The 25,849-nt window shown below is 37.6% G+C and overlaps 2 protein-coding genes across 6 annotated transcripts in view; one reads left to right on the forward strand and one right to left on the reverse strand.

Moving 5' to 3' along the window:
- Window positions 1-3,050, reverse strand: part of col4a4 (collagen, type IV, alpha 4) — a 72,921-nt gene extending 69,871 nt beyond the window's left edge. For 2 of the 4 annotated variants that reach the window (XM_088610914.1, XM_088610884.1), the window contains exons 1-2: window positions 2,970-3,050; window positions 1,192-1,362 (exon numbers count right to left, since the gene is read on the reverse strand). In XM_088610914.1, the coding sequence (XP_088467040.1) occupies window positions 1,192-1,238 (47 nt within the window). In that variant the 5' untranslated portion in view covers window positions 1,239-1,362; window positions 2,970-3,050. Of the gene's footprint in view, window positions 1-1,191; window positions 1,363-1,902; window positions 1,937-2,723; window positions 2,811-2,969 lie in introns of those variants that run through there. The other 2 variants (XM_088610895.1, XM_088610906.1) reach the window with 2 other exon arrangements.
- Window positions 3,051-3,390: 340 nt separating this feature from the next.
- LOC148676670 (uncharacterized) overlaps window positions 3,391-25,849 on the forward strand; it is a 66,754-nt gene continuing 44,295 nt past the window's right edge. For both annotated transcript variants that reach the window (XR_015928055.1, XM_088610948.1), the window contains exons 1-2: window positions 3,391-3,829; window positions 19,476-19,532. Coding sequence is in view for 1 of the 2 variants with exons in the window: in XM_088610948.1 (XP_088467074.1) it covers window positions 3,731-3,829; window positions 19,476-19,532 (156 nt within the window). In the remaining variant the exon portion in view is untranslated. The remainder of the gene's footprint in view (window positions 3,830-19,475; window positions 19,533-25,849) is intronic.

Genomic DNA, 25,849 nt, shown 5'->3' on the forward strand with positions numbered 1-25,849 from the left:
CTATTTTAATAATAATAATAATAATAATAATAGTTGCTTACACTTATATAGCGCTTTTTCTGGAAACTCCACTCAAAGCGCTTTACAGGTAATGGGGACTCCCCTTCACCACCACCAATGTGCAGCATCCACCTGGATGATGCGACGGCAGCCATAGTGCGCCAGAACACTCACCACACATCAGCTATCAGTGAGGAGGAGAACAGAGTAATGAAGCCAATTCATAGATGGGGATTATTAGGAGGCCATGAATGGTAAGGGCCAATGGGAAATTTGGCCAGGATGCCGGGGTTACACCCCTACTCTTTTCAAGAAGCGCCCTGGGATTTTTAATGAACACAGAGAGTCAGGACCTCGGTTTTACGTCTAATCCGAAGGATATTATTATTATTAAAATTATTATTTTACTATTACTTTGAAAAAAAATGATAAAAGCACACCATTTTTTATTCTATATCCAGACTTTTACAAGCACTCTGATGTTTTACTGAGAGATTCATAAGGCACAGAATTAATTATGTTCTTCTTTCATAATTAAAGCATACTGTGAAGCATACTCTCTAAATAGACATCCTTCATGATGTAAAAGTTTTCAACTGTTAAAAATAATAATATAATACTTAAAATTTGGGATAAATAGAAGAACAGGTGAATTCTGAAGCCATGGGTATTTTTCTAGACCTGAATCATAAGCACAATTTATTAAATCAATGAATTAATTTGCTTCTTTAAACTGTTCACTCCAAGAAGAAGGAAGCAGGACACCTGGGCACGCCTCCTAGTTACTCTCCTCTCATCAAGACTGGTTCTGATGAATGGATCAGTGATTCATTGATTAAACTGAAGTACAGTAATTGCAATTACTAAAAATGAGAAGAAGAAAAAGCACAACTGCAAATCAAAAGGTTTGCAACAGATTAAAAGAAATACCAGATTATATAAACTCATATTCAGGGGCTATATTCAGGTACACATAGCACAACAGCTCCCATTAACACCATGTAGAGAAAGCTGTTTGGGAAGAAAAGAAACATTATAATTGTATTTGTTAATAATGCACACAAACTCTTTCTGTGACAAGGAAGGATTAGGGCAAACTTGACTTGGTTGACCCATAATGTGATAATAGTAATGAAAACTCATCAGAAAGTTTTTTTTAACAATTCAGATGGTAAAATGAAGCCAACTTACCAAAGAAAAACAAAAGTCCATTCAGTTAAGTACTTTAGCACCGCCATTCACACACTGTAAAGTTTCCAAATGACACATAAATGTGTTCACGTTGTGTGCCAGTTCAATATTGTTTCTCTTCTCTGCTGCATGAATCCTGTTGTCTCGATGTCCTCTTTGAAAGCACCGCTTCTGTAGACAGTAATGTGGAATGACACTCTGTTTCATTAAAGGATTGCTAAGAAACACTGTACTGCTTGATTTTAAATTATTGGATAAATGTCTTTGAAGTTTGTATTTCTAGATTGGTGGATACACCAACTTTGTATTTATTGCTTATTGATTGCTTGATGGTCTGCATACTGTACATATGACAACAAATGAATTGTGCTTTAAACTAATTTAGCTGTATAAAACGTCTTCACAAATAATTTCCTTATATCAACATTTCTGGTAGTCTGGCATTAGAAAAATATTGTATAAATACACGAATTCGGAGAGCAACAGAGGAATGTGATAACAGAAAATGACAAAACATTTCAATTCACATATGACGTTCCTAGGTACAAGGTAGACTGTCATTTTGAAGTTTAAGAAAACATGATGGCATTCCCACACGTATAATTATAAGTATTATAAACTGTAATCGTAATCTGTACCGATGGAAGCTCAAGACAGTGTTTATTATTATAATTTATCGGGACTATAGTTTTGAAGGAGCGTGTTATTTACCCTTCTGTGCTATGCGGAATTCCATATGCATCAACTGACAAGATGGTATTTTTATTTTACAACAAAAAAAAAAACATGCTGAACCAAGACAATATGAGCACATGATTCAGAAAAGTCAAAAATATTTACAGCAAAACAGAATCAACGGTCTTCATGAAGACATAGCCTTTCTCTCCCTATTACGGTATCGGTTCTCTCGGTTTGAAGTCGGATTGTAACCCAGGTAGTTTACACGAATTGATCGCTCATCATCGCCTCATGGTTTGTAAACACATTGAAGAGGATATTATTGCGAAAAACACAGCTAGAAGAGCAAATACACCCCATTATAAGGCAAGAAAACGCTTTCAAGTGCCGCCTTTTGTAATATATTGTAACGGATTCGGGTTCTAGTGCTTGTGCCCTTTCCGCTGCCGACCTAGTTTGTTTCTCCACCTCATGGGCGCGAACCCGGGACTACGGCGTTGCTCAACAAGTGTCTTACCGGCTGAGTCTTCCTCAGCGGAGGCGGCCAAGATCCCTGTTATGCGCAGAGACGTATTCGGTACAATATAATATGAAGTATCTGTCATTTTGCACTTGACGTTCTAGAAACCCAGTCAGGAAATAATCCCAACCATCTGCAAACCATTCAAATTGGCTAATTTCCCCAAATTTCTCATAATTTCTAGGGAACCATAAATACATTTAGCTACCTGTATATACATGTATTTTGGTTTTTATATTTATAAAATCCACAACCCGAATAGTGCACATCGGCTTTCAATTTTTGACACTAGTGAAATGATCTCAATTAATGAAATCGAGGAGCGAGAACACACCTCTCTCCAAAGACAACACTCAAATTGAAAGCCAGTTGCTGTCCACTGTGTTGTCGCACCTCTTCTGCAACGAGTTCACGTACTGTACTAACAATATAAAAAAAACTTAAAATTAAGCACATTTTATTTTACAGAATCTAGTGAATGCAACAGTTAAACAGAATAATTAAGCAAGCAGCGAATTCCTTGTGATATATTTTAGGAGTTTTAATTCTGCAAATATCTGTATTAAGAACATGACCCTACCTTATTGAATCTGTATTTTCTTCCAATTCCAACACTCTAAAATAGCATCAGCTCTAATCGGGCTATAACTTCCACTAAAGCTGGAAGGATTCTTACAGTAAATGACCATAAAGAACGCAGTTTCTTTTACCGTACAAGCCAGAAAACAAGGGCACTTTCTTTCTGTGAAAAATATACTTTATTATCTTATGACTGTCTCCTCAAATTATGAATATATTTTCAAATATTTTATTTAAATAAAAATGTTTAAGAACTTAATTCTGTAGATTATTGTACAACTTCAAGTTTGGTGTGGCCTCTAATTCGTACGCAAACGAGATGAGGATCTTCTAGTCATTTTACGGTAAAGATAAATTCTGATTGGATAATGAAAAGCGACTCAAATTTTGTACAGTGCTTTTACAGATTTTTTTTTATTTTCACCCAGTTAAGGCAAGCTTCACCGCCCTGTGAATGTTATCTTTTTATATTTTGAAAGATGAACCGCTGTTGGAGGTGACAATGGTCTGAGCACTTTGAAGCTCACCTGGGAATGTTCCTGCGTTAAAACCTGAAGGAAAAATAAAGGTGCTTTCCAAGAAAACAACTTTCCTGTACAGCAAAGTAGGGCTATAATAATAGCAACACTAATTCTACTACAGTACGTACTAGTTACAACTGACCTGTTTCGAACTTCCTTTCTGCATGGTGCTACAGAGGTCAGAAAAAGTCGCAGGAGATGACTGACACGAGAAAGGTTGAATGCTTGGCGTGACGCTGAAATGGCCCGCTTTCATATACTACTATCTGAGCAGGTTCACGCTGTCCTTCTAGTGGTTTTCGTGTGGGGCGCGATCTTGCGAGGAATAACAGCGAATGAAGTAAGTATTCGGGTTTTATTTTGAAGTCTTTCTTCACAAACAGAGAGATACGGAGTGCGACTGCATCTCTTCACCCTCTTCAGTGATGTTCCTGCCTGATCGCAACAAGCCTGGCTACACGCGCTGCCCGCTTGACAGCCGGATTTCCAAGGAGTACTCAAGTCTTGTAGGACATGGGATGCGGGTGACATAGATATATTAAACTGTCCATTTGTTTTATTAACCGAGCCCTAAAGCTAAAGAAATACGTCTTTTTTCTGGGTGTTTAGTGTCTAGGCATTTTGCGCTCTGAATGCTTAATGTTCCCCTTCCCCACCTGTGCTAGATAAAAAGTGCATGTTATAAATTATTGTGGTACTGTACCTAACAAAGCTTTGGTTTACTACTCTGTGTCAAATTTTAGCAATTGATTCGTTTTCGGATAATTAAATATTTGCCATGACAAGAAACTGTGCAAGGTGGGCACAGTGGCGCACTGGTGAGCATACAGTAGCTGCCTGGCAGCTCTTTGGCCCTGGGTTCAATTGCAGACCTGCGGCGCTCTCTGGGTGGAGTTTGTATGTCCTCCCCATGTTAGCGTGGGTTTCCTCCCGGTGCTCTGTTTAACTCCCCCATCCAAAGACATACTGTAGTGCTAGGTTAATTGGGCTCTGGGTAAAGTGGCCCTGGTGCGTGTGTGTGTCTGTGTTTGCCCTGTGATGGACTGTCGTCTTGTCCAGGGTACACCCTGCCTTGTGCCCGCTGCTTGCCTCGATAGGCTGCTCCCCTGAAACCCTATACTGGGTAAAGCTATGGAAAAAAAATGGATGGGTGGATATATTCTGCAGGACAAACTTTAATTACTGCTTTGATACAGTATATGTGTGTGCTGTACTTTACGCGAAAATGTGAATAAAAAATGTCCTTTCATTTTTAAAAATTATATTTTAAAACTTTGTGCAGATCAAAATTGTAATCGATGGAGCAGTTCATAAATAAAGCAAAAATAATCAAAAAATATCTCGTAAAATTCGGACGTCTTGACTCTGACGACGTTGTGCTGTATTTGTATTATCTGCTGTACAACAGGTGGATCAGGGCTATATCTTATAGCCGCTATTAACTAATGTACTATTACCACCACCATTGTATAGTATACTGTAGGTGATGTTGGAAATGTTCCGTTGGAGCACGGATTTCTCAAGTACAGTGTATCAGATTAAAAAGAAGTGTTGGTGCAATTTCCCAGTGTATCAGTCTAATATCGGTTCACTTGAAGTAATTCTTTGGCTACCTTTACAGAAGAACCAGATCACGTTCCGTCACATCACTAGCTAGGCGCACAGAGTAGTAATGTGGTTTTCGTCAGTCAGTATAAATATTTTAAATCCGGTTGGCTTTTTTCATTGGTATTGATTTCCAGGTGTTCAAAAGTGATATACCCTTGATATGTTCAGCCGGAAACCTTTAAATATCACAGTGGGTGGATCAGGATACTGTTAACTAAGAGTCGGGGCAATGTGGGTCATATGTTCTCTGCCGAATACAGACGTTTCCGGATCGTTTCTTTTAGTCGTTTTCATTTGCCAAAGAGGCAATGCCAAAGAGGATTACGTTTTTAGGTTATATAAAGGTTGGGTTCTGGCTTATCTGTCACCTCTCGACCACTTTTAAGTTATAGTCACTTAAATTATTTAAATTGCCATTTCGTGGAAAACTTTAAAATCCGAATATGGGCTAATTTAAGTTGCTGCAGTGCTGAGATATGCAGTTTTGTCCAGTAAGAAAATGTAACAAAAATGTAACAAAGCGGAAACTGTTCTGTTCAGACACTTCATATTGTGCGTATTTGGTCGAGTCGTGATTTCTATAGATAATGTGCATACAGTACTACGAGGTGCTTTTGTTTTAGATTTACAAAGCATCGTATGAATCTATAATAACTTTAAAGGAAATTAACTTGATTCATTTTAACAAGCGGGCTGCACGTTGTAGCAGTGATTAGGATTGCTGGCTCGTAGCGCTGTGTCCCAGGGTTCCTTTCCAGACCTTCGGCGCTATCTGCATGGAGTTTGTACGTTCTCCGCTTGTTCTTGTAGGTTTTCTCCAGTAACTGTAGTTTCCTCCCACAGTCGAAAAAAACTTACTAGCAGGTTCACTGAATTCTCAAAAAATTGCCACTGGCGTGAGTGTGCGTTTGTCTGTATACTGTGTGTGTTTGAGTCTATGTGTACCTTGGCCTGCAATGAACTGGTGTTCCATCCACTGTGTACCTAACTTAGTGCCCATTACTTGTAATGACAGGCTTCATCTCCCCTGCAATCCTGGATTGGCTCAAGTGGTTAGAAAACGTCCGACATTACAGGTTGTGCAAGCCGGCTTACCGGTGCGGTGACGTCACCGCCCTTCCCTGTGAATAGCAGGGACCGCAGCCGTCAGGCTGAAGGGAGATCTCCCTGTAGACCAGCGGGCTGGGTCCCTGTTAAGTGACGCGCCCAGCGGTGGGGTGCCAACCTGAGGGTTATACCCACGTGAACCTGAGAGCACTACAATATTTACTTTTTCCAATTTCAAAACCAATCAAATGAAAATAAAACCTACAGTATCTGTAATAATAATAATAATAAACTTTATTTTATATAGCGCCTTTAAAGGTGGCTTCTCAAAGCGCTTTACAGGATGACAATAACAATAAATAAGAAGACTACAACAATAAATAAGACAATTTCACAAGACAGGACACAATTATAATTACAACAATACAACAATAACAATAGAGGAGACCGTGGAAGATGGTATTAAGAAGAGCAGAGGGGTGAAGAATGGAACCAGTTAAGTAAAGGCTTTTCTGAAAAGGAGGGTTTTGAGTCTGGATTTGAAGGAGTTTAGAGAAGGTGACTCTCTAATATCCTTGGGCAAGGAGTTCCAGAGCTTGGGGGCATAGCAGGAGAAGGCCCTGTCGCCCATACAATGTAGACGGGCTTGGGGGACAGTAAGGAGGGCAGAATTTGAAGAGCGGAGGTTGCGAGGTGGGGAGTAGGGCGATAAAAGTTCAGACAGGTATTGAGGTGCCAAGCCATGTAAAGCCTTGTAGGTGAGCATGAGGATTTTAAAGTCTACGCAGAATTTGACCGGAAGCCAGTGCAAGGACTCCAGGATAGGAGTAATGTGAACACTTGCACTAGATCTGGTCAGGATTCTGGCTGCTGAATTTTGGACATACTGCAGCTTGTTCAGAGTAGATTTAGATACCCCAGGGAGCAGAGCATTGCAGTAGTCAATTCGAGAGAATACAAATATGTTGATCAGCTTTTCAGCCACAGTTAATGATAGCATAGGGCGTAGTCTTGCGATATTTCTAAGGTGAAAAAAAGATGTTTTGACAGTATGCTGTACATGTGGGTCGAATGTTAAGCCAGAATCGAATATAACCCCACGGTTTTTCAATTTTGATTGGAGCTCAAGTACAGAGCCATCTACAGACAGGGTTACAGGACTGGCTTTACGAAGTTGATGGGGGGTACCAATAAGCATGACTTCAGTCTTGTCACAGTTAAGATGAAGGAAGTTTTGAGTCATCCAAATTTTTATGTCAGAGATGCAATTAGATAGAATAGAGACAGCCACATCAGTGTCGGGTTTGGTATGGATGTATATTTGAGTATCGTCAGCGTAAAAATGAAAGCTGAGGCCATGTGATCTTAAAAGCTGACCAAGTGGGAACATGTAAATGCTGAAGAGCAAGGGGCCCAGTATTGAGCCCTGAGGGACACCAGACTTGACAAGACCAATTTCAGACCTGTACCCATTGAGAGAGACAAAGTGATAGCGATCAGTGAGGTAAGACTTAAACCATTTGAGGGCAGTGTCAGAGACTCCAAACACAGTCTCGAGACGAGAAAGCAAGATGTTATGGTCAACAGTGTCAAAGGCAGCACTGAGATCAAGAAGGATGAGTATGGAAAGAGAACCAGAATCAGAAGCTATTAGGAGATCGTTGGTGACTTTGACTAGGGCGGTTTCTGTGCTGTGAAGTTGACGGAAGCCAGATTGGAGGGGTTCGAAAAGGTTGTTTGTCATGAGGTGGTTATGTAACTGAAGTGTGACAGCACGTTCTAGAATTTTAGAGAGAAAGGGTAAGTTGGAGATGGGGCGAAAGTTGTTAAGATTGTCGAGAGCCATGTTAGGCTTCTTTGGCACTGGGGTAATAGCAGCAGTTTTGAGGACCGTTGGTACAATGCCGGTGCTCAAGGATTCATGTATTATATTGAGGACAATGGGACAGAGAGAAGAGAAACAGGACTGGAATAAAGTGGTGGGAATGGGATCTAAAATAGATGTGGTGGGTTTCATGCGCGTAACTAGTTTGTTTAGGGATGCTGAGTCAAGAAGAGAGAAGCTGGAGAGACGGGAACCAGAGAAGTTGGATGAGTAGGGAGGAGGTGTGGAAATTATATCCGTAGTGGAGAGAATGTGATGCCGGATGTTGTCAATCTTAGAACTAAAGAAATCTAAGAATGTGTTGCAAAGTTGTGATGAGGCAGGTAATGTGGTGGTATATATTCTTCTACATTGTGACTTTAGTCACATTCCATCATTCTTCTTAGATGGAAACTTTGAGGTAGAAGCCAATGTCATTTAAAACAAAAAGATGTCCTGATGTGAATAGGCTGATAGTTACAGTATGATTGCTATGCAGAGATTCTTTGACAAAGTTGCTATCTACAGCAGACATCTGGTTATAACATGTTCAGTCCTGCTTGGAATACAGTGTATCTGTTTTTTTTTCCTTTCATGTAATATGTAAAATAACACACTTACTGTATAATGCAGTAGAAAGAAACATTTTAGGTGTTTTTACACATGTGAAAAGTCATCGAAAACATGTTTGTTGGACACTGTTAGCAAATCTTAGTTTTAAGTGCTAATATGGAAGCAAGAAAATATTGTATTAGTTTTTAGGCGCAATGAGTGGTACCTATTGTAAGGTGTGTAGCTTTTAGATTGTCACTTTTGTTTTAAAAAGGCCAAGATTAGAGTAAATTATGCTCTGCCTTGATGATGCATATATGTCTTTTACAAATACGGTATGAATAAAGCATCTGAGGTTTTTATTGAGCAGGCAAAATCAGCTGGCTAACAGCTTTTATAAAGCAGAGAAGATGAAAAATGAAGCTTAGGGTGTGTTTTAACAGTATGCACTGAGGTTATCAATGAGGAACTGTATACCAGCTTATAAACCATGCAACGCCTTGTTTTAATATATTACATTTTATCAAAATATATAAGAATGGAAAGTAAGTTTGTCAGTAGAGAATTATGCAATGTTTGAAGGGAGGAAAAAATATTTTTAAATAAGTCTTTCAGAATTCAGAGGGAACGACATTGTTTGATTTTACCGCTTAACATGTTCCAGTCTGTCAACTTTTGTTTAAATTGTTCTACTATAGAAGTGTACGGGTGATTGAAAAATGTGTTTACCGTATCAATGTGCCATTTCTCCCTCCTGCTGACTAAGGCACAGAAAGGTGAAATTGCACATGATAGTGAAAAGAACCAAAGGAAAGAAAATGCCAAAGTTAATAACTGTTCAATTTTTGTCACATAGGGGTGTCCTTATGACACTCATCCGTTCGTTCAACCATTTTCTAACCACTTTATTCAATTCAGGATTGCAGGGAGCTGCAGCCTATTTTGGCAAGAAATGGGCACAAGGCAGGACACGACCTGGATAGGGCACCTGTCACAGGGCACACGCAGAAACTGACACGCACACACTCACACTGGTGCCAGTTTTCCCTGAAGCCAATTAACCTACTAGTACTGTATGTCTTAAAGGGAGGAAACCAGAGAGCCAGGAAACCCACATAAACACAGGCAGAACATACAAACTCCACACAGATAGCACCTAAGATAGCCCCTTTGAAGCAGCAATGCTAAACACTGCCACTATTACATTTTACACTTGATTATCAAGTATTTCTTGAGCTCTACACGTATCATGAGTTATGACGGCCACCTCCTGGTCAATAACACCCTTAAGGTCCTAAAGCGTGTGACGAGCATGGCAAATGTACTTTCTAATCCCCTTGTTTTCAAATTTGTAAACAGAGTAAATGTAATGCCAAGCTTCAGACTAAGATTGATCGTGCTTATACTTGACTGGAATTATCTAATTTTTGTGGTTTCAGCTATATTCCACGGAAAGAATATAATAAATATACAGGTACATGAAACATTACATTGGGAAAGGCAACCTGCCAGCTTTTTTTAGCATTCATTTAGAAAGCCATGAAAATGTTTTCAAAATATGAAAAAATGCCATGTCAAGCATACAATGCATTGTGTGAATTACTAAACATGATAGCAATTTTTAATATTAGTATTAGGTCATGAAATACAGAAACAAAAAGCCATACTCAAGTCTAATAGTTTTAAACAAGTAAATTACATTTATTTTTAAAATTCAAATATAATCTTAAAGAATATGAACAGAAGTAGAGTTCTGAGTATGACTTCCCTGAACATTGATATTATCCTGTGCAACGTTGATGTCAGTGGTCTTGTCTGATAGCATTGGAGAGTTGGTGCCACCAATATTTTCTTGCAATAAAAAAAGATTTTTCCACATATTAATATACTCCTGTTACCCTGTAGTTTGGCTTGAGCAGCACAAAACAGCACAAAAATGCTCTCCATTAAGTCTCCACACCTTGTCTTCTGCTATGTTTGTCAAGGTCAAAATAGCATTCATCTGTCAATGAAGCATTCCCACACTTTCTCTGATGCCACCTCAGATACACCCTGACCCATAGAAGACAGTTTTCAGCTGTCAGAGTCACCCCCGAAGGGCCTCAGAGTATGCAGATCTTTTCATGCAGATGGTGAGCCATAGCCCTTCACCTCCTGTGCAGGTTATTTCTACCTCATGTTGTAGCCTCTGCGGTTTTGAAACAACTCTGCTGAGGAATCAGGAGAGTGTGACCACTGTACTAATGCTAAAGCTGTCTGTCTTCCAGGATCAAAACTGGTTTATCTGAACCAGTCTGCTGATTGTTGAAGCCATCGTCTTTTTTTCCTGGCACGTTCTCTCGCACAACAAAAATGCCACCTTCAGCCATGCCAGTTGAAACCAGTCGATCTTCCTGGCCGAAGTGGAACATATTTGTATCTTTAGCTAATGTTCTGTTAATAATCTGGACTTTTTAAATGGCAGAAAGTTGGGTGCAGCAGTAGGTACTGCACCGACAATGACAAGTTTTACCTACAACTTGTGTGGTAGGTGCCCAGTGTTTATTTTTAAATGCTCTTGGCTTGTTTTTAGAGTTCTTTGCTAACTTACAATTAAGGATGCAAGTCAAAACTCAAAGATAAAAATATTTTGATTAATGTACAGTAAACTGCACAGACACTTTTTAATTTTACCTGAATTAGTAAACTATACACACAAATCAATCTTGTCTGTTGTTTTTTCTCCACTACACTGTGTCCAGAACCGTAATGTATCAAGACAAGATTATAATAAAAAAATGCCTTTCGATGTAACTAAAAGTGGAGTCACAAGTGGCAAACTGCCTGCTTGGTGTTCACAACCAGTATTTCGTTATACTGGTACTGATCACATGGTTTATTATGTCTTTAGCTGGGGAGCATGATTTCTGCATAGTTTTGCTCTACAGAGAAAGTCATTCAAATTCTCCAAGGATGGGACTCATACAAGCAAAGAAAATGTGTTGAAGAAACTCTAACTTTGTCATATGGCAGTTCCACTATGATATCTTACTACAATGGGACACATCTGCTAATAGAAATAGAAATATATATTATCTGGCAACCTATATAAAGAGGCTTTAAAATTCAACAAATGAGTATTAAAAACAAACCTTGCAGACATGTTATTTGATATTTACTGTACATAATGTAAAATCATGATGGGGAGGCATGGTGTGGCAGTAGTTGCCTTGCTGACTTGCAGAGCTGAGGCTCTGAATTCAATTCTGGACTTGGTGTGCTGTCTGTGTGGAGTTTGTATGTTCTCCCCAAGTTCACGTAGCTTTTTCTCTGGGTTGTCTAATTTCTTTCTCCAGTCCAAAGATATACTGTACTGGTAGGTTACTTGGCCTCTAGTTAAGCTGGTCCTTGTGTGAGTGTATGCAAGTTTGTCTGTTTCTGTCCACAGTGCAGTCACAGTGCAGAAACAGTGCAAGGGTATATCCCGCCTTGCACTATTTGCTTGTCAGGATAGGCTCCAGCTCCCCTGTGACCTTGAATGTGATGACAAACAAGAGGAAGTCTTTTGGCTCTTCTTGCCCATTTGGTAATTATTAGTTAATTGATCAAAGGATGTAATTCAGCCATTTCCTGAAAGAAACCAGCGTATCGGTTTCAACCACATGGCTAGTTAGCTTGTCCATACTTTCACAATCCTTTAGATGAACAAGTGCCACCTGATTTGGTTTTAAATGCTCTCCCAAGTAGTTTCCAGTTGTGCCCTCGGTTTTGTGTTTTACTGTTTATTTGACTTTGTATACTTGTATCAAGGCACCTTGTAGTCTAAAAAGGTAAACCATTACCAGTTATACTGTTTCTTTGAATTTCCAGAGGCTGACAGTGTTCTTTGACTAATATTTTTTTCTAAAGTAATCGTTTGTTCTAGATATTGATTTAATCTTATACATATTTTTGTAATTGACAAATAAGCCTAGATCACAAAAAGTAAAAACATTAATTTATTGTGGATCCTATAGTCAGCAAAATGTGTGTACTGTAAAAATGTTATTTGTTTTACATCATGCACCCCACGAAAACAAGATTTTTGAGATGCAAGACATGTTTAGTCTAGTAAAAGACACACACCAGATCGTGCAGACAGATTTGATTCACATAAGGTGAATTAAGGAGACTTAAAGGAGTCCTGAATGTGAACAAACTGAACATTCTTCAGCACATGTTCTGGTGATGTCCATAACTGATAAAACACAGCTTGAATCTGTAACTTCAGAAATTCAACACACTCAGTAAGTGTCTGAATATATTTTTTGTATATTTTGTAAGTTATGTGCTGTCACCAGCATGTGAAATATAAGGGTTTAAGTCTGCTAACATCTTCATGATTAGGAAAAAGACAATCATGGTATGCAGTTCTCCTAATGCCTGACTTCCACAAACATGTGGGAAGTATCTCCTTTTTTCTAATTTCCACAAGATTTATTTCTGATGTAATACATTCAAACTAATTTTTCAAATAATTAGGAATGTAATGTGGATTTACTGTACATTAAAATAGATTACTGTTATGTTTTCTACAGTACTGTATGTCAATTTATTCCAAAAGTCAATACTTAGTGTATATTAAATAAATCAGCACCATGGAGAGCTCTAAACAGAAATTCTTTACAAACATAATCTTCATGAAGGGAATTGATCATTCTTGGCGACTCTTCAGAAGCTCTCTGTATTTCAGTAAAAGTTAAAGCTGTTATGGAAGAACAGATCGCAACTGTTGTTAAGTCCTGTTTCAACATTAGCTTCTGTTGCCATTGCTACATCTGTGGCATTAAAAACTACAGGATTTTAAAAGCTTTTGGGGATACAATGTGAGAGTACACCAGTGATAAATAACGCATTTAAAAGAGAGGAAGGAAAAAAAGCTCACCTAAAGTTTTCTGACTCTTTTAAAAAGAAAAGGGTAAGCAATAAATATATAATCTTGTATGCAATACATTTGTGCTTTCTTTTGTGCATTATAATGTTCATTTTTGTGTTTAAGTAAGACTACTGAAATTCATGCACTATTTGGCATTGAGAATTCCAATTTGAAATTCAGTCTGAATTTTAAGTAGCTCCCGTCAACAATAATACACAATTACACTTTAATTGTAGAACAATAATTAGAGTCTAAAATACTAAATGATTTTTAGTTGATGTTTTATAGTTTAAATATAGTGTGTATTGCAGGAAGAAATTAACAGAATATGTACTGACTTGCAAGCATAATGGCATGTCATAACACAGGTAAAACACTACAGGCACATTAAAGAGGTTGCTTCCTACCCGTGTCTCCTAGCTCTTGATAAAAACAAAAGAGGATTTTTTTTTTTTAAAAGAAGCATTTGTGCATTAAACATGTTACCCTTATACAGGTCTGTTAACCTCCCATAACAAAAAATGCTGTATATTATTTTTGCTTTGCCATAATACTTTGATCTGATTGAGATGTTCAACCAGCACATATTTTCTCTTGGAGATATAAGGAGCTAAATATGTTGTTTCCAGTGGCAAAGTACACGAAGTTATCTTGTTCTCAGCAATGTCTGAGACGTAGTCATAACTTACGTTGACTTCGCAGGGGCACTTTCTGCTTCACAAAAGCTATCCTCACTCACGTTTTTTCCTTCTTTATGCTGAAACGCAATTCTATCCACAGTATATTTAATTGAAATCAAAGCTATTTTGTTGGCCATTTTGTTTTCAGATATCCATTAATCTTCCTACACCTGTATTCTGCAAAAACACCCTTTATGCATGTTATCCTTTATGCAGAAAGGAGCAAAGTATGTTAATGATAAGGAACACCTGACCATGAGATGCATTAGCTCCTACCACACTTTGACTTTGCGGTTATGTACAGTTTACCTTGGATCTTTGTACTCAGGTTTTAAAAACTCTGATCAAGGTGAATTAAAGATCACTGAATCACGAATAGTCCCTATTAATAACCAATGTGTGAACCAACCAGGTTTAGTAACCCTCTATGAACTAATAAACATCTGTACCTGTTTTTCTAGGTTACTCACAGATTTCCTTAGATAGGAGCATGAGTTGTTCCCCGAGGTGTGTGGTGAAGACCAAATTCACAACGTTTATGCTGTTATTATAGGATGGAGCCTTCAAACTCAGCCCCCAGGATCTACTGAATTATTGAAATACCGGATTCTGATTGCTCCTTGAAACTAGGGTGATTCTTTTTCATGTTTATTGTTACTGTGTGTAATATCTTTGGCACAAAAATATTAATATGAGTAGTTTAGCCATTGTATTTATTTAAATCAAAATTTATTTTGAGGATCTTCTTCTCAGACATTTTTAATATAATATAATAAGACCATTGTTCCCCTCAGATGCATATTTAGAGGAGGTGTTTTCATGCTTTGAATTTTTGTAGTAATACAATTTACATTTCATTTCTAATAAAATGGCAGTGTGACTTTATTGCAGCACAGCTTTCAAGAGTTCTTAAGAATAATAAGATGGATGTACAATAATGTGCCTCAAATACAGCAGGTACTGCCCTGAAATTCATGCATTCACCTACAGTATGTGTTCCAGATCACAATCAGATGAATTGGGAGATTATTATCTTTGTGTCTGGTATGTTGCTTTTTGTACTGCAGCCAGTAGATCATGGACTGTGACTATGACTTCACAATTCTCCCGAGCAATAATTCACCGAACTAAATAGGCATTAATTAATTGACTTTTGCTGCCAGTTCAGCTACAGGTAAAATATTTTCTGAGTCTTAGTTCTAGGTGTCTCAGTGGAGACGGGAATGCCCATAAGTCACACTTTGTGATTTTTCATTTGAAAAACGCGTTCCTGTAGAAAGATGTACAAGTTCCATGGCACAGAAACCGTAACAGCATAGTCAGGGTCCTTTCCTTAAAAGGCATTTTAACCTCTTCCTTGTAGTTGTGTGTGACTGCAGAGTATTTTTTAGAATCCTTCCATGTTTGGTGTGTTTTTGGAAAATGCATAGATTTGATTGTTTTTTCATATTTTATTAGGCACGCAACGTCCTTTATTGATTGTTTTTAGTGGTCATATATATATATGTATATTTCACATTTCCTTTAGGAATGCTTTAGATCAGTGGTTTTCAGCCTTTACTGCAGCCTGCACCCCTTTGGTTCTCAAAATCTGTTTTCACTGTGCTTTGTAGGTTTGTTCTTTAAACCTAACATACATCATAATTAGAGAATGAAAGAGAATTACATATTTTAATTTTGCAATAATTTAAATGATCTTAATTTAAAATTAAGAGTACATGAGAAATTACACACTTTTTATAATTGTATATTTTAATTTTGCAAAAGATTAAGAATATGTAAACAATTCTAAAAAACTCCAGCATCTTGTACTCCCAGGGTAAGAATACAGCTTTACTTTGTTCTGGTTGTAACCAATAATGGGGAGGAGAACAGAGTGATGAAGCCAATTCACAGATGGGGATTATTAGGAGGCCATGATTGGTAAGGGCCAATGGACACTGAAGTTACACCCCTATTCTTTTCGAGAAACACCCTGGGATTTTTTACAACCACAGAGAGTCAGGACCTTACTTTTACATCTCATCCAAAGGACGGAGCCTTTTTTACAGTATAATGTCCCCGTTACTATACTGGGGCATTAGGGCCCACATAGACTGGAGGGTTAGCACCCCCTGCTGGCTCCACTAACACCTCTTCCAGCAGCAACCTTAGTATTTCCCAGGAGGTCTTTTATCCAGGTACTGACCAGGCTCACACCTGCTTAGCTTCAGTGGGTTGCCAGTTGTGAGCTGCAGGGTGATATGGCTGCTGTTTTAAAAATGCTTACTAATAGTTACTAATACTGACACTAAAATAGTTACTAATAGTTACTAATACTGACACTTAATGATCAACTGACAGAATGTATATACATTAGGTCACCAATCTAATTGTGAAAATTCCTACATTCCAATTGCCAGTCAACTATTCACCATATTGTAGGTGTCAGCTGTTCACATTACACTTGTAACTACCTCTTTGGCGTCCTCTAATGGCAACACCCTTGTCATTGCATTCACAAGTACACCTCAATAGGCAATTCACTGCAGATGGCTGTAAGGAATTTCAAGTGTTCAGATGGAAACATCTTTTTTAGTTGGATAGGTACTTATTCTTCAATTACTGTGAATTTTAGGTTTCATGAAATATAATGAATGTTTAATTCTTTAATTTATTGATATAATTATATATAGTATACAGTATGAGTGAGGAAAAATTAAACTACACAACTAGAACACAAACAGACCCATGTGCTGTACTCTGGAGGGATGAGTCTCTGGAGGAATGAGGCCTAATACTTTGATTAAGGGCTGTGTAGTGTTTAGTGCTGTACCTGGCGACTGCTCCAGATTTAAAACGTCTTCTTCTGTGGGTTTTTGTGTTGTAGGATTCTGGATCAGAAGTCAAGAGAATTCTTGGCATGACTGTACTGTGATTAGTGGATGCTACAAATGTGCATTATGAAATAATTGTTATGTTATTAAATTTAAATTTGTGGTTATGTACAAAATGTGTGAAAATGACCAAATTTGACATTATGCAATAGCAATAGACATGAGACCTTTTTTCATGATACAGCTACGTGATATTTTGTAATAAAAAACAGACAGATTCGTTTTTAATTTGGATTTTGTTTTCTTATGAAAGTCTGCTGCCTGTGGGGTAGTAAATCCACTTTTTTACATATTTTAAATCAAACAAAACAGCTTTGGTAGTTTTTATTTCTTTATAAGCTTTATAAGCTTTTATTTCAAATAGAAATTCTGCATTCACCACATACAGTATATAGAGTAAGAGGAAATATGTTGTCCCAGTGTTTTAGTTTTTTTACACAGTAAACTGGCTGGATTACACTGAAAAGATCTTTACAAAAGGAATCAGAAAGCTTTTCATTTGTGACTGCAAACTGTCTTCGACTGTCTTGAAAGTGCTGATGGGGGATCTCATACTGCTGTCTGCCTGAGGTGACTGTGTGTAAGGTGTGGATAGAGTCACCTGGTCTGCCAGGCTTTCTGTTGTCTCTGATTTCTCAGTAGATCCTGAGTTATTTGTTCCCTGCTGCATGTTTTCAAAAACCCAAACAACGCAGGAACTGTATCAGTATCTCTCACCTGAGTCTCAGTGCAATGCAGATGATATCTCTCATTAGAAGCCATAACAATCATTTAACAAAGAAATATTCTGCTACATTGAAAAAAAGAAAACCGGGGTGAAGACCTTTCTGCCTTGCTGCCTGTACACATATGTGATAGGGGTGAGTGCAATAGAACAGATGAATTTTAATACTTTTTATTATTAATTAAACAATAAAAATAATAGTTAATGCCCTAAATCTGGAAACTTGTGGTAAACACTGGTATTTAGATTTGACTTAATGTCATTGATTACATTGTAGAACATGCTTTATGTCTGACAAATAACAAAATCAATCAACAGTTTCATAGTTTAGTGTTTTTTCATCCATTCCTTTTCTAACATCCAATTCAGGGTCGCAGAGGAGCCAGAGCCTTATGCCTGCAGCAACAGGATCAAGGCGGGATACACCCTGGATGGGACGCCAGTCCAGTGCACAGACACACACAAACATGCATACACTCACATCAGGGCCAATTTTCCCAGAAGCCGATTCAACTACCAGTCTGTGGGTTTTGGTCTGTGGGAGGAAGCCAGGGCACCCAGAGGAAACCCATGCAAACAGGGGGAGAACATACAAACTGGAATTTCCCCTAGGGCCCCAGTCTTGTGAGGCAGCAATGCTAACCACTGCACCACTGTGCCATCCAGTTCACTATTTTTTTAAACTTGATTATTTCAAGAAATAATATATAACAGATAACCTTAAAAGACCCCAGTCACACACTTTGAAAATAACTGAATAGTGACATGTGAATCAGAGGACAAGAGTGGAAACTCTGTGGAAGTGCATGAAGCACAGGGTGTACTTCTTTACCCAAAGAGTGGTGGGAGTGTGGAACGAGCTACCCAGCCATGTTGTTGAAGTTGATACCCTGGCATCTTTCGAGTAACTGTTACATGAGATCCTTGGATCATTTAACTTACTACTATCTACTGTACCAAATGGACTAGTATTGTATTGTAATGAAAATACAATGGCCTTCTCTCATTTGTAACTGTTCTTATGAAAAATGCAATTTTTCTCTTTTATAATAGAGATTTAAATTAATGATTAAAATACGTGACAGACAGTGCCATACTGATCTTAACTTTCTCATTGTTTAAAATACTATACAAGGTATTGTTGGTGTAAGAATTACAAGAACAAGCTGGAAAAGGGATTAAGCAGACTTCTTCTTGTTGAAGAAGAATTAACTTTTGTCCTGGGAAGATAATGAACATAAAGATGTGATGTTCTAGTGAGAAATGTCTTCAAGGACATTTGAAAGTGTCTTTTTCCATACACAAGATATCTGTATATACACAAACCTCCTTAAAACAAAATGTCTGGATCGAGGTCTACAAGAGAGTTGTTATCTTCACACCAGTTTTAAATAATCAAACTTTTCAGGGAATCAGGGAAATTATTTCAAAATAAACATTTAGGGAAGAAACTATAATAGAGATATCTGTTAGCATTCCTAATTTGGTTTGAAGAAGTGACCACATGCAACAACACTGAAAGGACAAGTGAGGAAAAAGGCTTGGATTTTTGGGAAAGGAATCTTGTTATCCAGGAAAGCAGGACATTCCTTTTGATATCTGCCTCAGATGTCCTCACACTCCCAGAAACAACTGTCATAGGCAATTGTGATGTTATTCAGTAGACAGGTTACTGTGGGAAAGTTTGTGCTAAAAAGCGTTGAGAATATTGTTGTCTGACTGACTTGTCCTTGCTTTTCAGGGTTGTTTGTGCACTGGCAAATCAAAATGTTACTGTGATGGAATGAAAGGTGACAAGGTAAGAGTAATAATGTTTTAATGCATTGAGTATCTGGTTTAAAAAGAAGAGTAGGTAGGTTATTCCTTTGGGGCCCCACACAAGGCTCATCGAGCCAGAGTCCATTCTGGTTTCTAGGCAGAAAACAACCAGAGAGCACGTGACTCTGCGCCAGTCCATCACAGAGCCCACAACCAGCATGGTCCCCATTCATCCAGCTGGTTGGGCTGGAGTATTTGAGGTGTAAGGTACCATACATGAGCATGCTGCTTTCAAGCCAGGCTACGGTTAGAGTTACAAGAACCATTTAATTTTGAATTTTAACCATTTAGTTTTTCCTTCTGGTTCCGTTTGAAATGACAAGATTGAGAGGGTTTACACAATGGAATGGGTTGTCTTAACACATTTAATTTGACTCAGTTTTGGAATACCATTCCTGAAATGCACAGTGTAATACGAGCAGCCAAATATTTCCGAACCAAAAAATTAAAGATGGGAGAAAAGTTCACTTCAGTCCCGAAATACAGCAGTGAAGCTAAAAAGCATCTACAGTAAGTATTGTATTACGAATCCTAACCCTAACCCTAGCTGGGGTTTAAACTGAGTAATTCTGTAATCTGTCTCTGAAAGCCCCCATTTATAAGATTTGAAAATGTCTCTCAAACCACAAAATATGGGCCTTAAACATGCAAATCCATGCATAAAACCTTTAGAAAATGTATCCTCTTCAATACCGTACCTTCTTGAGTCTGTGTTTCATTCAATTGAAAAATGCTATTAAAATGGTACCTCACTCAAGGCACAGTGGGAGTGTCTGCAGCATGTACTTGAATCCCCAACTCGTTAGTTTTGAGAACAGACACTTATCCACTACACTATGCTGATTCCAAAAAGATTCCATCAAGTATTGTGAATTAATTAATGAAACAATAATTTACCATAAGAATGGTAAAGTTCAGCCATGAAGATACTTTTAAAGTAATTCCAGTTCTGTTTTTTGAATCACACCAGAAAATGTGTGCCAACTATAATGAGATGGAATGCAATGCAAAAGATCACCAAGCCGCCACATTTAGTAATTTCCTGGGTGGTAATTAAAAATAACTGCCTACAAGAGTCTCTTGAATTTCATGCAATTGTTTTCATCACCTGAGGGAGTTTTTTAGTATATCTCAACTTCCAAAACAATAAACCTTTCTTCTGTAGAAACTCTTTAACAGTGTGAGGTCCTCAATAAATTACTTTTAAAAATGAGGTGTGCAGGAAGTGTAGTAACAGTACATTTGTGCATTTTGATCAATGTCCTGAATAGTATAACAGCTGTTGTGAAGCATTCTGATTTTTTAAACATCCTAACATACTGTACTGTAGATAACATTGACCTTTCAGTAATGCGGTTTGTATATGCTCAGTGGAAAGCATATAAGGAACCCCTCTCAAACAAGGGGCTGCACTACTGTGAGCAACAAGCACAGCTTGAACAGGCTTTCAGTAAAATGCTTAAAATTTGGTTCAATATCCAAATTTTACACAATCGGTTCCGATTGTGGTATACACCTGAGGCCATTTTACACACACCAGTGTGCCATAGCATATACTGTAGTTTGGAAAGCACCACCTTAAATCACCAAAAATGATCTTTTAGATTAGATTTGTAAATCATCACTTTCTTTAAACACATTCGTCTTACCTTGTTGATACCCATGCATTCATGTTTTTAATACTCAACATACTTCAGTCATGCCTTCATCTGATAAAAGCTGATAAAATGTTTTTCCTGACATAATGCTCATTGAAATGGTCTTCCATAGCAAATGCTAGATTTACTCTCATTTTTGGTAAATGGATGAGACACTATTTGGCATTGTCATAAAGGATCTAAATTTCTCTGGAAGGCAGTTGTTTGGAACTTACTTTTGATTATCTGTTAGACAGAGAACATTGTCACTTGCATGTGAAGTACAAGTTCATTTAACCTGAGTAGGTACATTCAATTCGTGTTTTACTGTGATAATGCCATCAATTTTGTATGGTGTTGGTCCCAGGCCTGACAAGATATTTTCTGTAACACATCATTTGAGTTCCATTGTGTTAGCAGCAGCTGTTCATGTGTGATGTAGTTTAAAATCTCCCTCTCTTCACCATCCTCATAAAAAACACTGTTCAGCAGTTATACAGGTACACGTACTTAGAAAATGTCACATCTCATACAGGTTCCAACAAATCCAGTTTCCTGGGGACAACTCCACAAATGAATATTTTTATCACAATTTGTTTCACACGTGCAAGGGTTTTTTAGAGTACAAGTAAAAGCTGATACAGAAAACAAGCATATAAATGTGGAGAAAAGTACACTCATATATAGACTTTTGCTTACAAATAATTTAAAGTATTGGCACGCTTGGTTTCACATATCATATATATATATATCATATCATATACTGAACTGAAATATAAAATCTTTTAGCAATTTAAAATTTGTTTGGAAAACATTGTAAAATGTCTTTTGCCTTTTAAAAACGGGTTTATTATCCATGGTGCATCCTGCCTTGCACACATACAGTAGCTTGCAAGGATAAGCTCTGGTTCTCCTGCAGCCCAGCATTGGAAGAAACGGTTAGAAATTAGGTGGAAATAACCTTGAATAATAATTCTTTAAAAATTGCAGAACTGACATATGACTTCTTCAGTCTATACATTGTATACAATATGTAGGGTACACTTACAGCCTACTGTAGCTTATTCAAAACAATCTATTTTTCTTTTTTCATAGTTTCTCCTTGCAACATGTACTTCCTGGTAAAGCGTAGTGTTGGGAGTCTCCAGTTCTGGTCATTGGAGATTCCCAGTCCATCTTATACAGTATGTCACCTGTTTCCAAAGATTAGGAGCACCTGTACGTTCTTGATCAATTATTCAATAAAATAATGTCTGGTCCTGGAGCACTGAAGGATGGTCACAGTTTTGTCCCGGATGTTCTTTAAGCTTTCCACCCCAAACAATAAACAAGGTAAATTTTTTTTTTTACTTTTAAAAAGGCACTAGGCCAGACATGATCCTTAATTCCAGCCCAGCTCTTAATGACCTAAATCAGCTCACAATTGGCTTAATGGGGCCAATTAAACAGCTCTTCTAGTGCTGGTGCTTTTAAGAGACCTAGAGAACCAGCTGACAGGATTGGCGCAGGATTGTTCATTACTGCACTAGGCACTCTGTGCAGTAGAGAAGGAATCTCTACATTTACAAAAGATGAATACGTGGCCAAAATGAAGGATGAGCTTTGCAGGCAAACACTGATGAAAGGTGTATGGAAAAGCTTAATTTTCATATCAAGGGGACTCGATACAGTACATGTATTCAAAATCCTCGATGGCACTGACCAAGTCAGCATATGACAATGGAAGTGCATTTAGATTTAGAATGAAAAATAGGAGGCACTCTTTTGTGGAAGCCTGGAACAACCTACCCTGCCATGTGGTTGAAGCCAGTACTCTGGCTTCCTTTGTGAAATGACTGGATGAGATCTTTTGATTAAAAAGCTTCTACAGTAGTTACCAAATGTATCAGATGGGCTGAATGACCTCCTCTAGTTTGGAGCATTTCTTATATTTATATGAGCACAGGTAAAGGGTAAATGCAATCTATAGTATATGAGTTCCACTGGTCTTCCTTATTTCCTTATTTATGTTGATGTTATAGAGTCTGATGTAGCCAATAATCTAATCAACTTTGCAGATGTTATCAAACTAGGAGGAAATACTGTAGCAGTAGTTAAGGAAGCACAGACCTTAGCTAACAGACCTAGACAAAATTCAAGCCTGGACCAGACTTAGAAGATGATATTTAGTGGAGACGTATGCAGAATGTTATATGAAGGTAGCAAAAGCACACTATAAATATGGAGATTTGACATAATAAGCTTGTAGAGGCTAACTATGAAAAATAATTTTGTTTATGTATACTGTCTGGACAAAATGAGGAAGCTATAAAAAATGCAAATATGATATCAAGATATTTAAGAAAATGTGAAAAATTTAAATCAGCGAATATCATGTTTAAATTGTACAACGCATTAGCCAAACCTTGTTTAGACTATTTGAAAATGAAACAGTTTTGTAAAAAAATTGTTTTCAAAGATGTTATCACTGCTTTGCAATCAGTCCAGTACAGTCTACAGCTGCATTCCAGGGCAGGAATGTCCTTAATTGACAGACTTAAAGAACTAAATCTTCTCAGCCTTGAAAAGAGAATAGGGATCTGATTTAAAATTATCTAATGTCAGTACAATGGACCTCTTCAGAATCACCTGTGAAATAAACTAAAGGACACAAGTAGAAATGATGTGGAAATTCATTTAAAACCAAGGAGAAGAGGCACTACTCAGGCATGTTTTAGAAGTTGATGCCCTGGCCTCTTTTATAAATTGGCTGGACAAGTACTACCAACTAAATGAGATAACTGAATCTTCATGATAACAAATCTAAAGTATACAGTTTATCACTTTTGACAGTATTCCCTTATGTTTCTCATATTCTTAAAACCGCTTTTCCATGATTCCCCACACCTGGTGTCTTGGTCCTATTGATCAGGTTTACTGGTCCCAATATATAGTATGTGTTTGCCCTGCAATGGGCATAACCCTCACCAGATATAGTGTAAGCAGCTTTCTAATGGTAGTTGGATGGTATCATGGTATCCCATACTTCTTTACACTTGGTCATGATTTCCCAATGTTTTACTACCTGTAGCTGTGGTTTCGTGTCAGAACCTTAGAAAACTAGTCATGTGAAGCAATGCCTGGTGTAATTGAAATGAATGAAATTGAGCCTTTATGTTTATAGTTCTTCACAAATTCTTGTAGACCTCCCAGGAGTAGCCACACTACAAATGTAAATCTGATTATTTCCAAGAATCTGATTGAAACCGTCTCAGGCTCTTACTATGAATTGCACAGCATGTGCATCTAAGTTAAGAGGAGTCATACAGTTATCATACTGTCACGCTGCGGCATTGCTTTATTTCAAAGTGAACTTGAAAATAAAGTGTGCCAAAAACACAGTGGCATACTGAGTTTAATAGGTAGATCACTCTGTCAGAGAAAAAATATTGATCGCTCTTCAAAAAAGACTTTATCCATCACAAACAAGAAACGTCATGAGTTAAAAAATATTTTCTTGATTTGTCGCATTATGGATAACAAATGGTACATGGTGTATGATGTATATTCTTACAATTGATGGGTCAAGTATGTTTTCATGTTTTCATCATTTTTGAAAAATTCTGTTTTAATGTGGCCTTATATACAGGTATTTTCTTCTGTTGTCCTTAGTAGTAAAATCCAGGGTTATACAATACTGAATAGTTGAGCAAAGGGATTTTTAAGACAAGAAGGGTAATTTCAAAATTCAGCTTTTTCCTAAGAAGAAAAAAGCCTTTCCAATTATGGAGTGCCCTCTATTGGCATTATGTGGTGACTGCACTCATAAAGCTAGCTAGTGAAGGTACAGTAGCCTTACTTTGCAACTGGCTGTGTGCAGTCAGCCATGTTGGTTTTATAAGTATCCAGATAGAATGCATAAAAATGGAACCAGAATGTTCTTTATCTTTCATTTTTTGGGGGGAAATTTACATGCTGACAATCCTGGATTGTTGGTGATTTAGTGTGAAATAACCCTACTTAATACAGTATATACAGTACAGTAATACTGTACATACATTCCAGTTTGGACTGAGGTTCATTGAGGGTGAAAGTTATAGCCTGTTATGAACAAAGAATCTGGGTTAAAACTGTGATGTCTCCTTCCTTCTTTAACTGCTTTGCAATAAGATTACAAAAGAGCAACCAGATACATTCTAAGACTTTATGGACTTCTGTACATTGACAGGTTTAAATATTTCCTTCTCTAGTGCTTTTACTACAGAAAAGAGAAGACCTAGAACAAGTGTTTAAAATCCTCAAAGTCATTAATGAAGTCAATCCAGTGAACTTTTTCAGTATCAACAATGGAACATGAACCACTTGTCACAAGTGAAAACTACATGGAAGTTTATTTCAATTATATAAGAGGAGGATATATTTATGTCTTGTTAATTCTAAGATTCAGAAGCCCGGTGGAGGTAATTGTCATGGTCTGAGCTTGCATGGCTGTCTATGAAACTGTTTCAGTCGTCATTACTGATGATGTTGCCAAAGATAGCAGGAGATGGAATTTTGAAGGGTATAGAACTGGACTCAGTACCTATGGTCATTTTAAATTACTGCATTGAACACACAGTATGATTTTGTTCCAATAGTAACAGGTGTATGCCTGAAATTACCCAAAATAAACATGTTTCAT

Source organism: Lepisosteus platostomus, chromosome 2, assembly GCF_059453375.1.
Source record: "Lepisosteus platostomus isolate fLepPlt1 chromosome 2, fLepPlt1.hap1, whole genome shotgun sequence".
NCBI classification, from domain to species: Eukaryota; Metazoa; Chordata; class Actinopteri; order Semionotiformes; family Lepisosteidae; genus Lepisosteus; species Lepisosteus platostomus.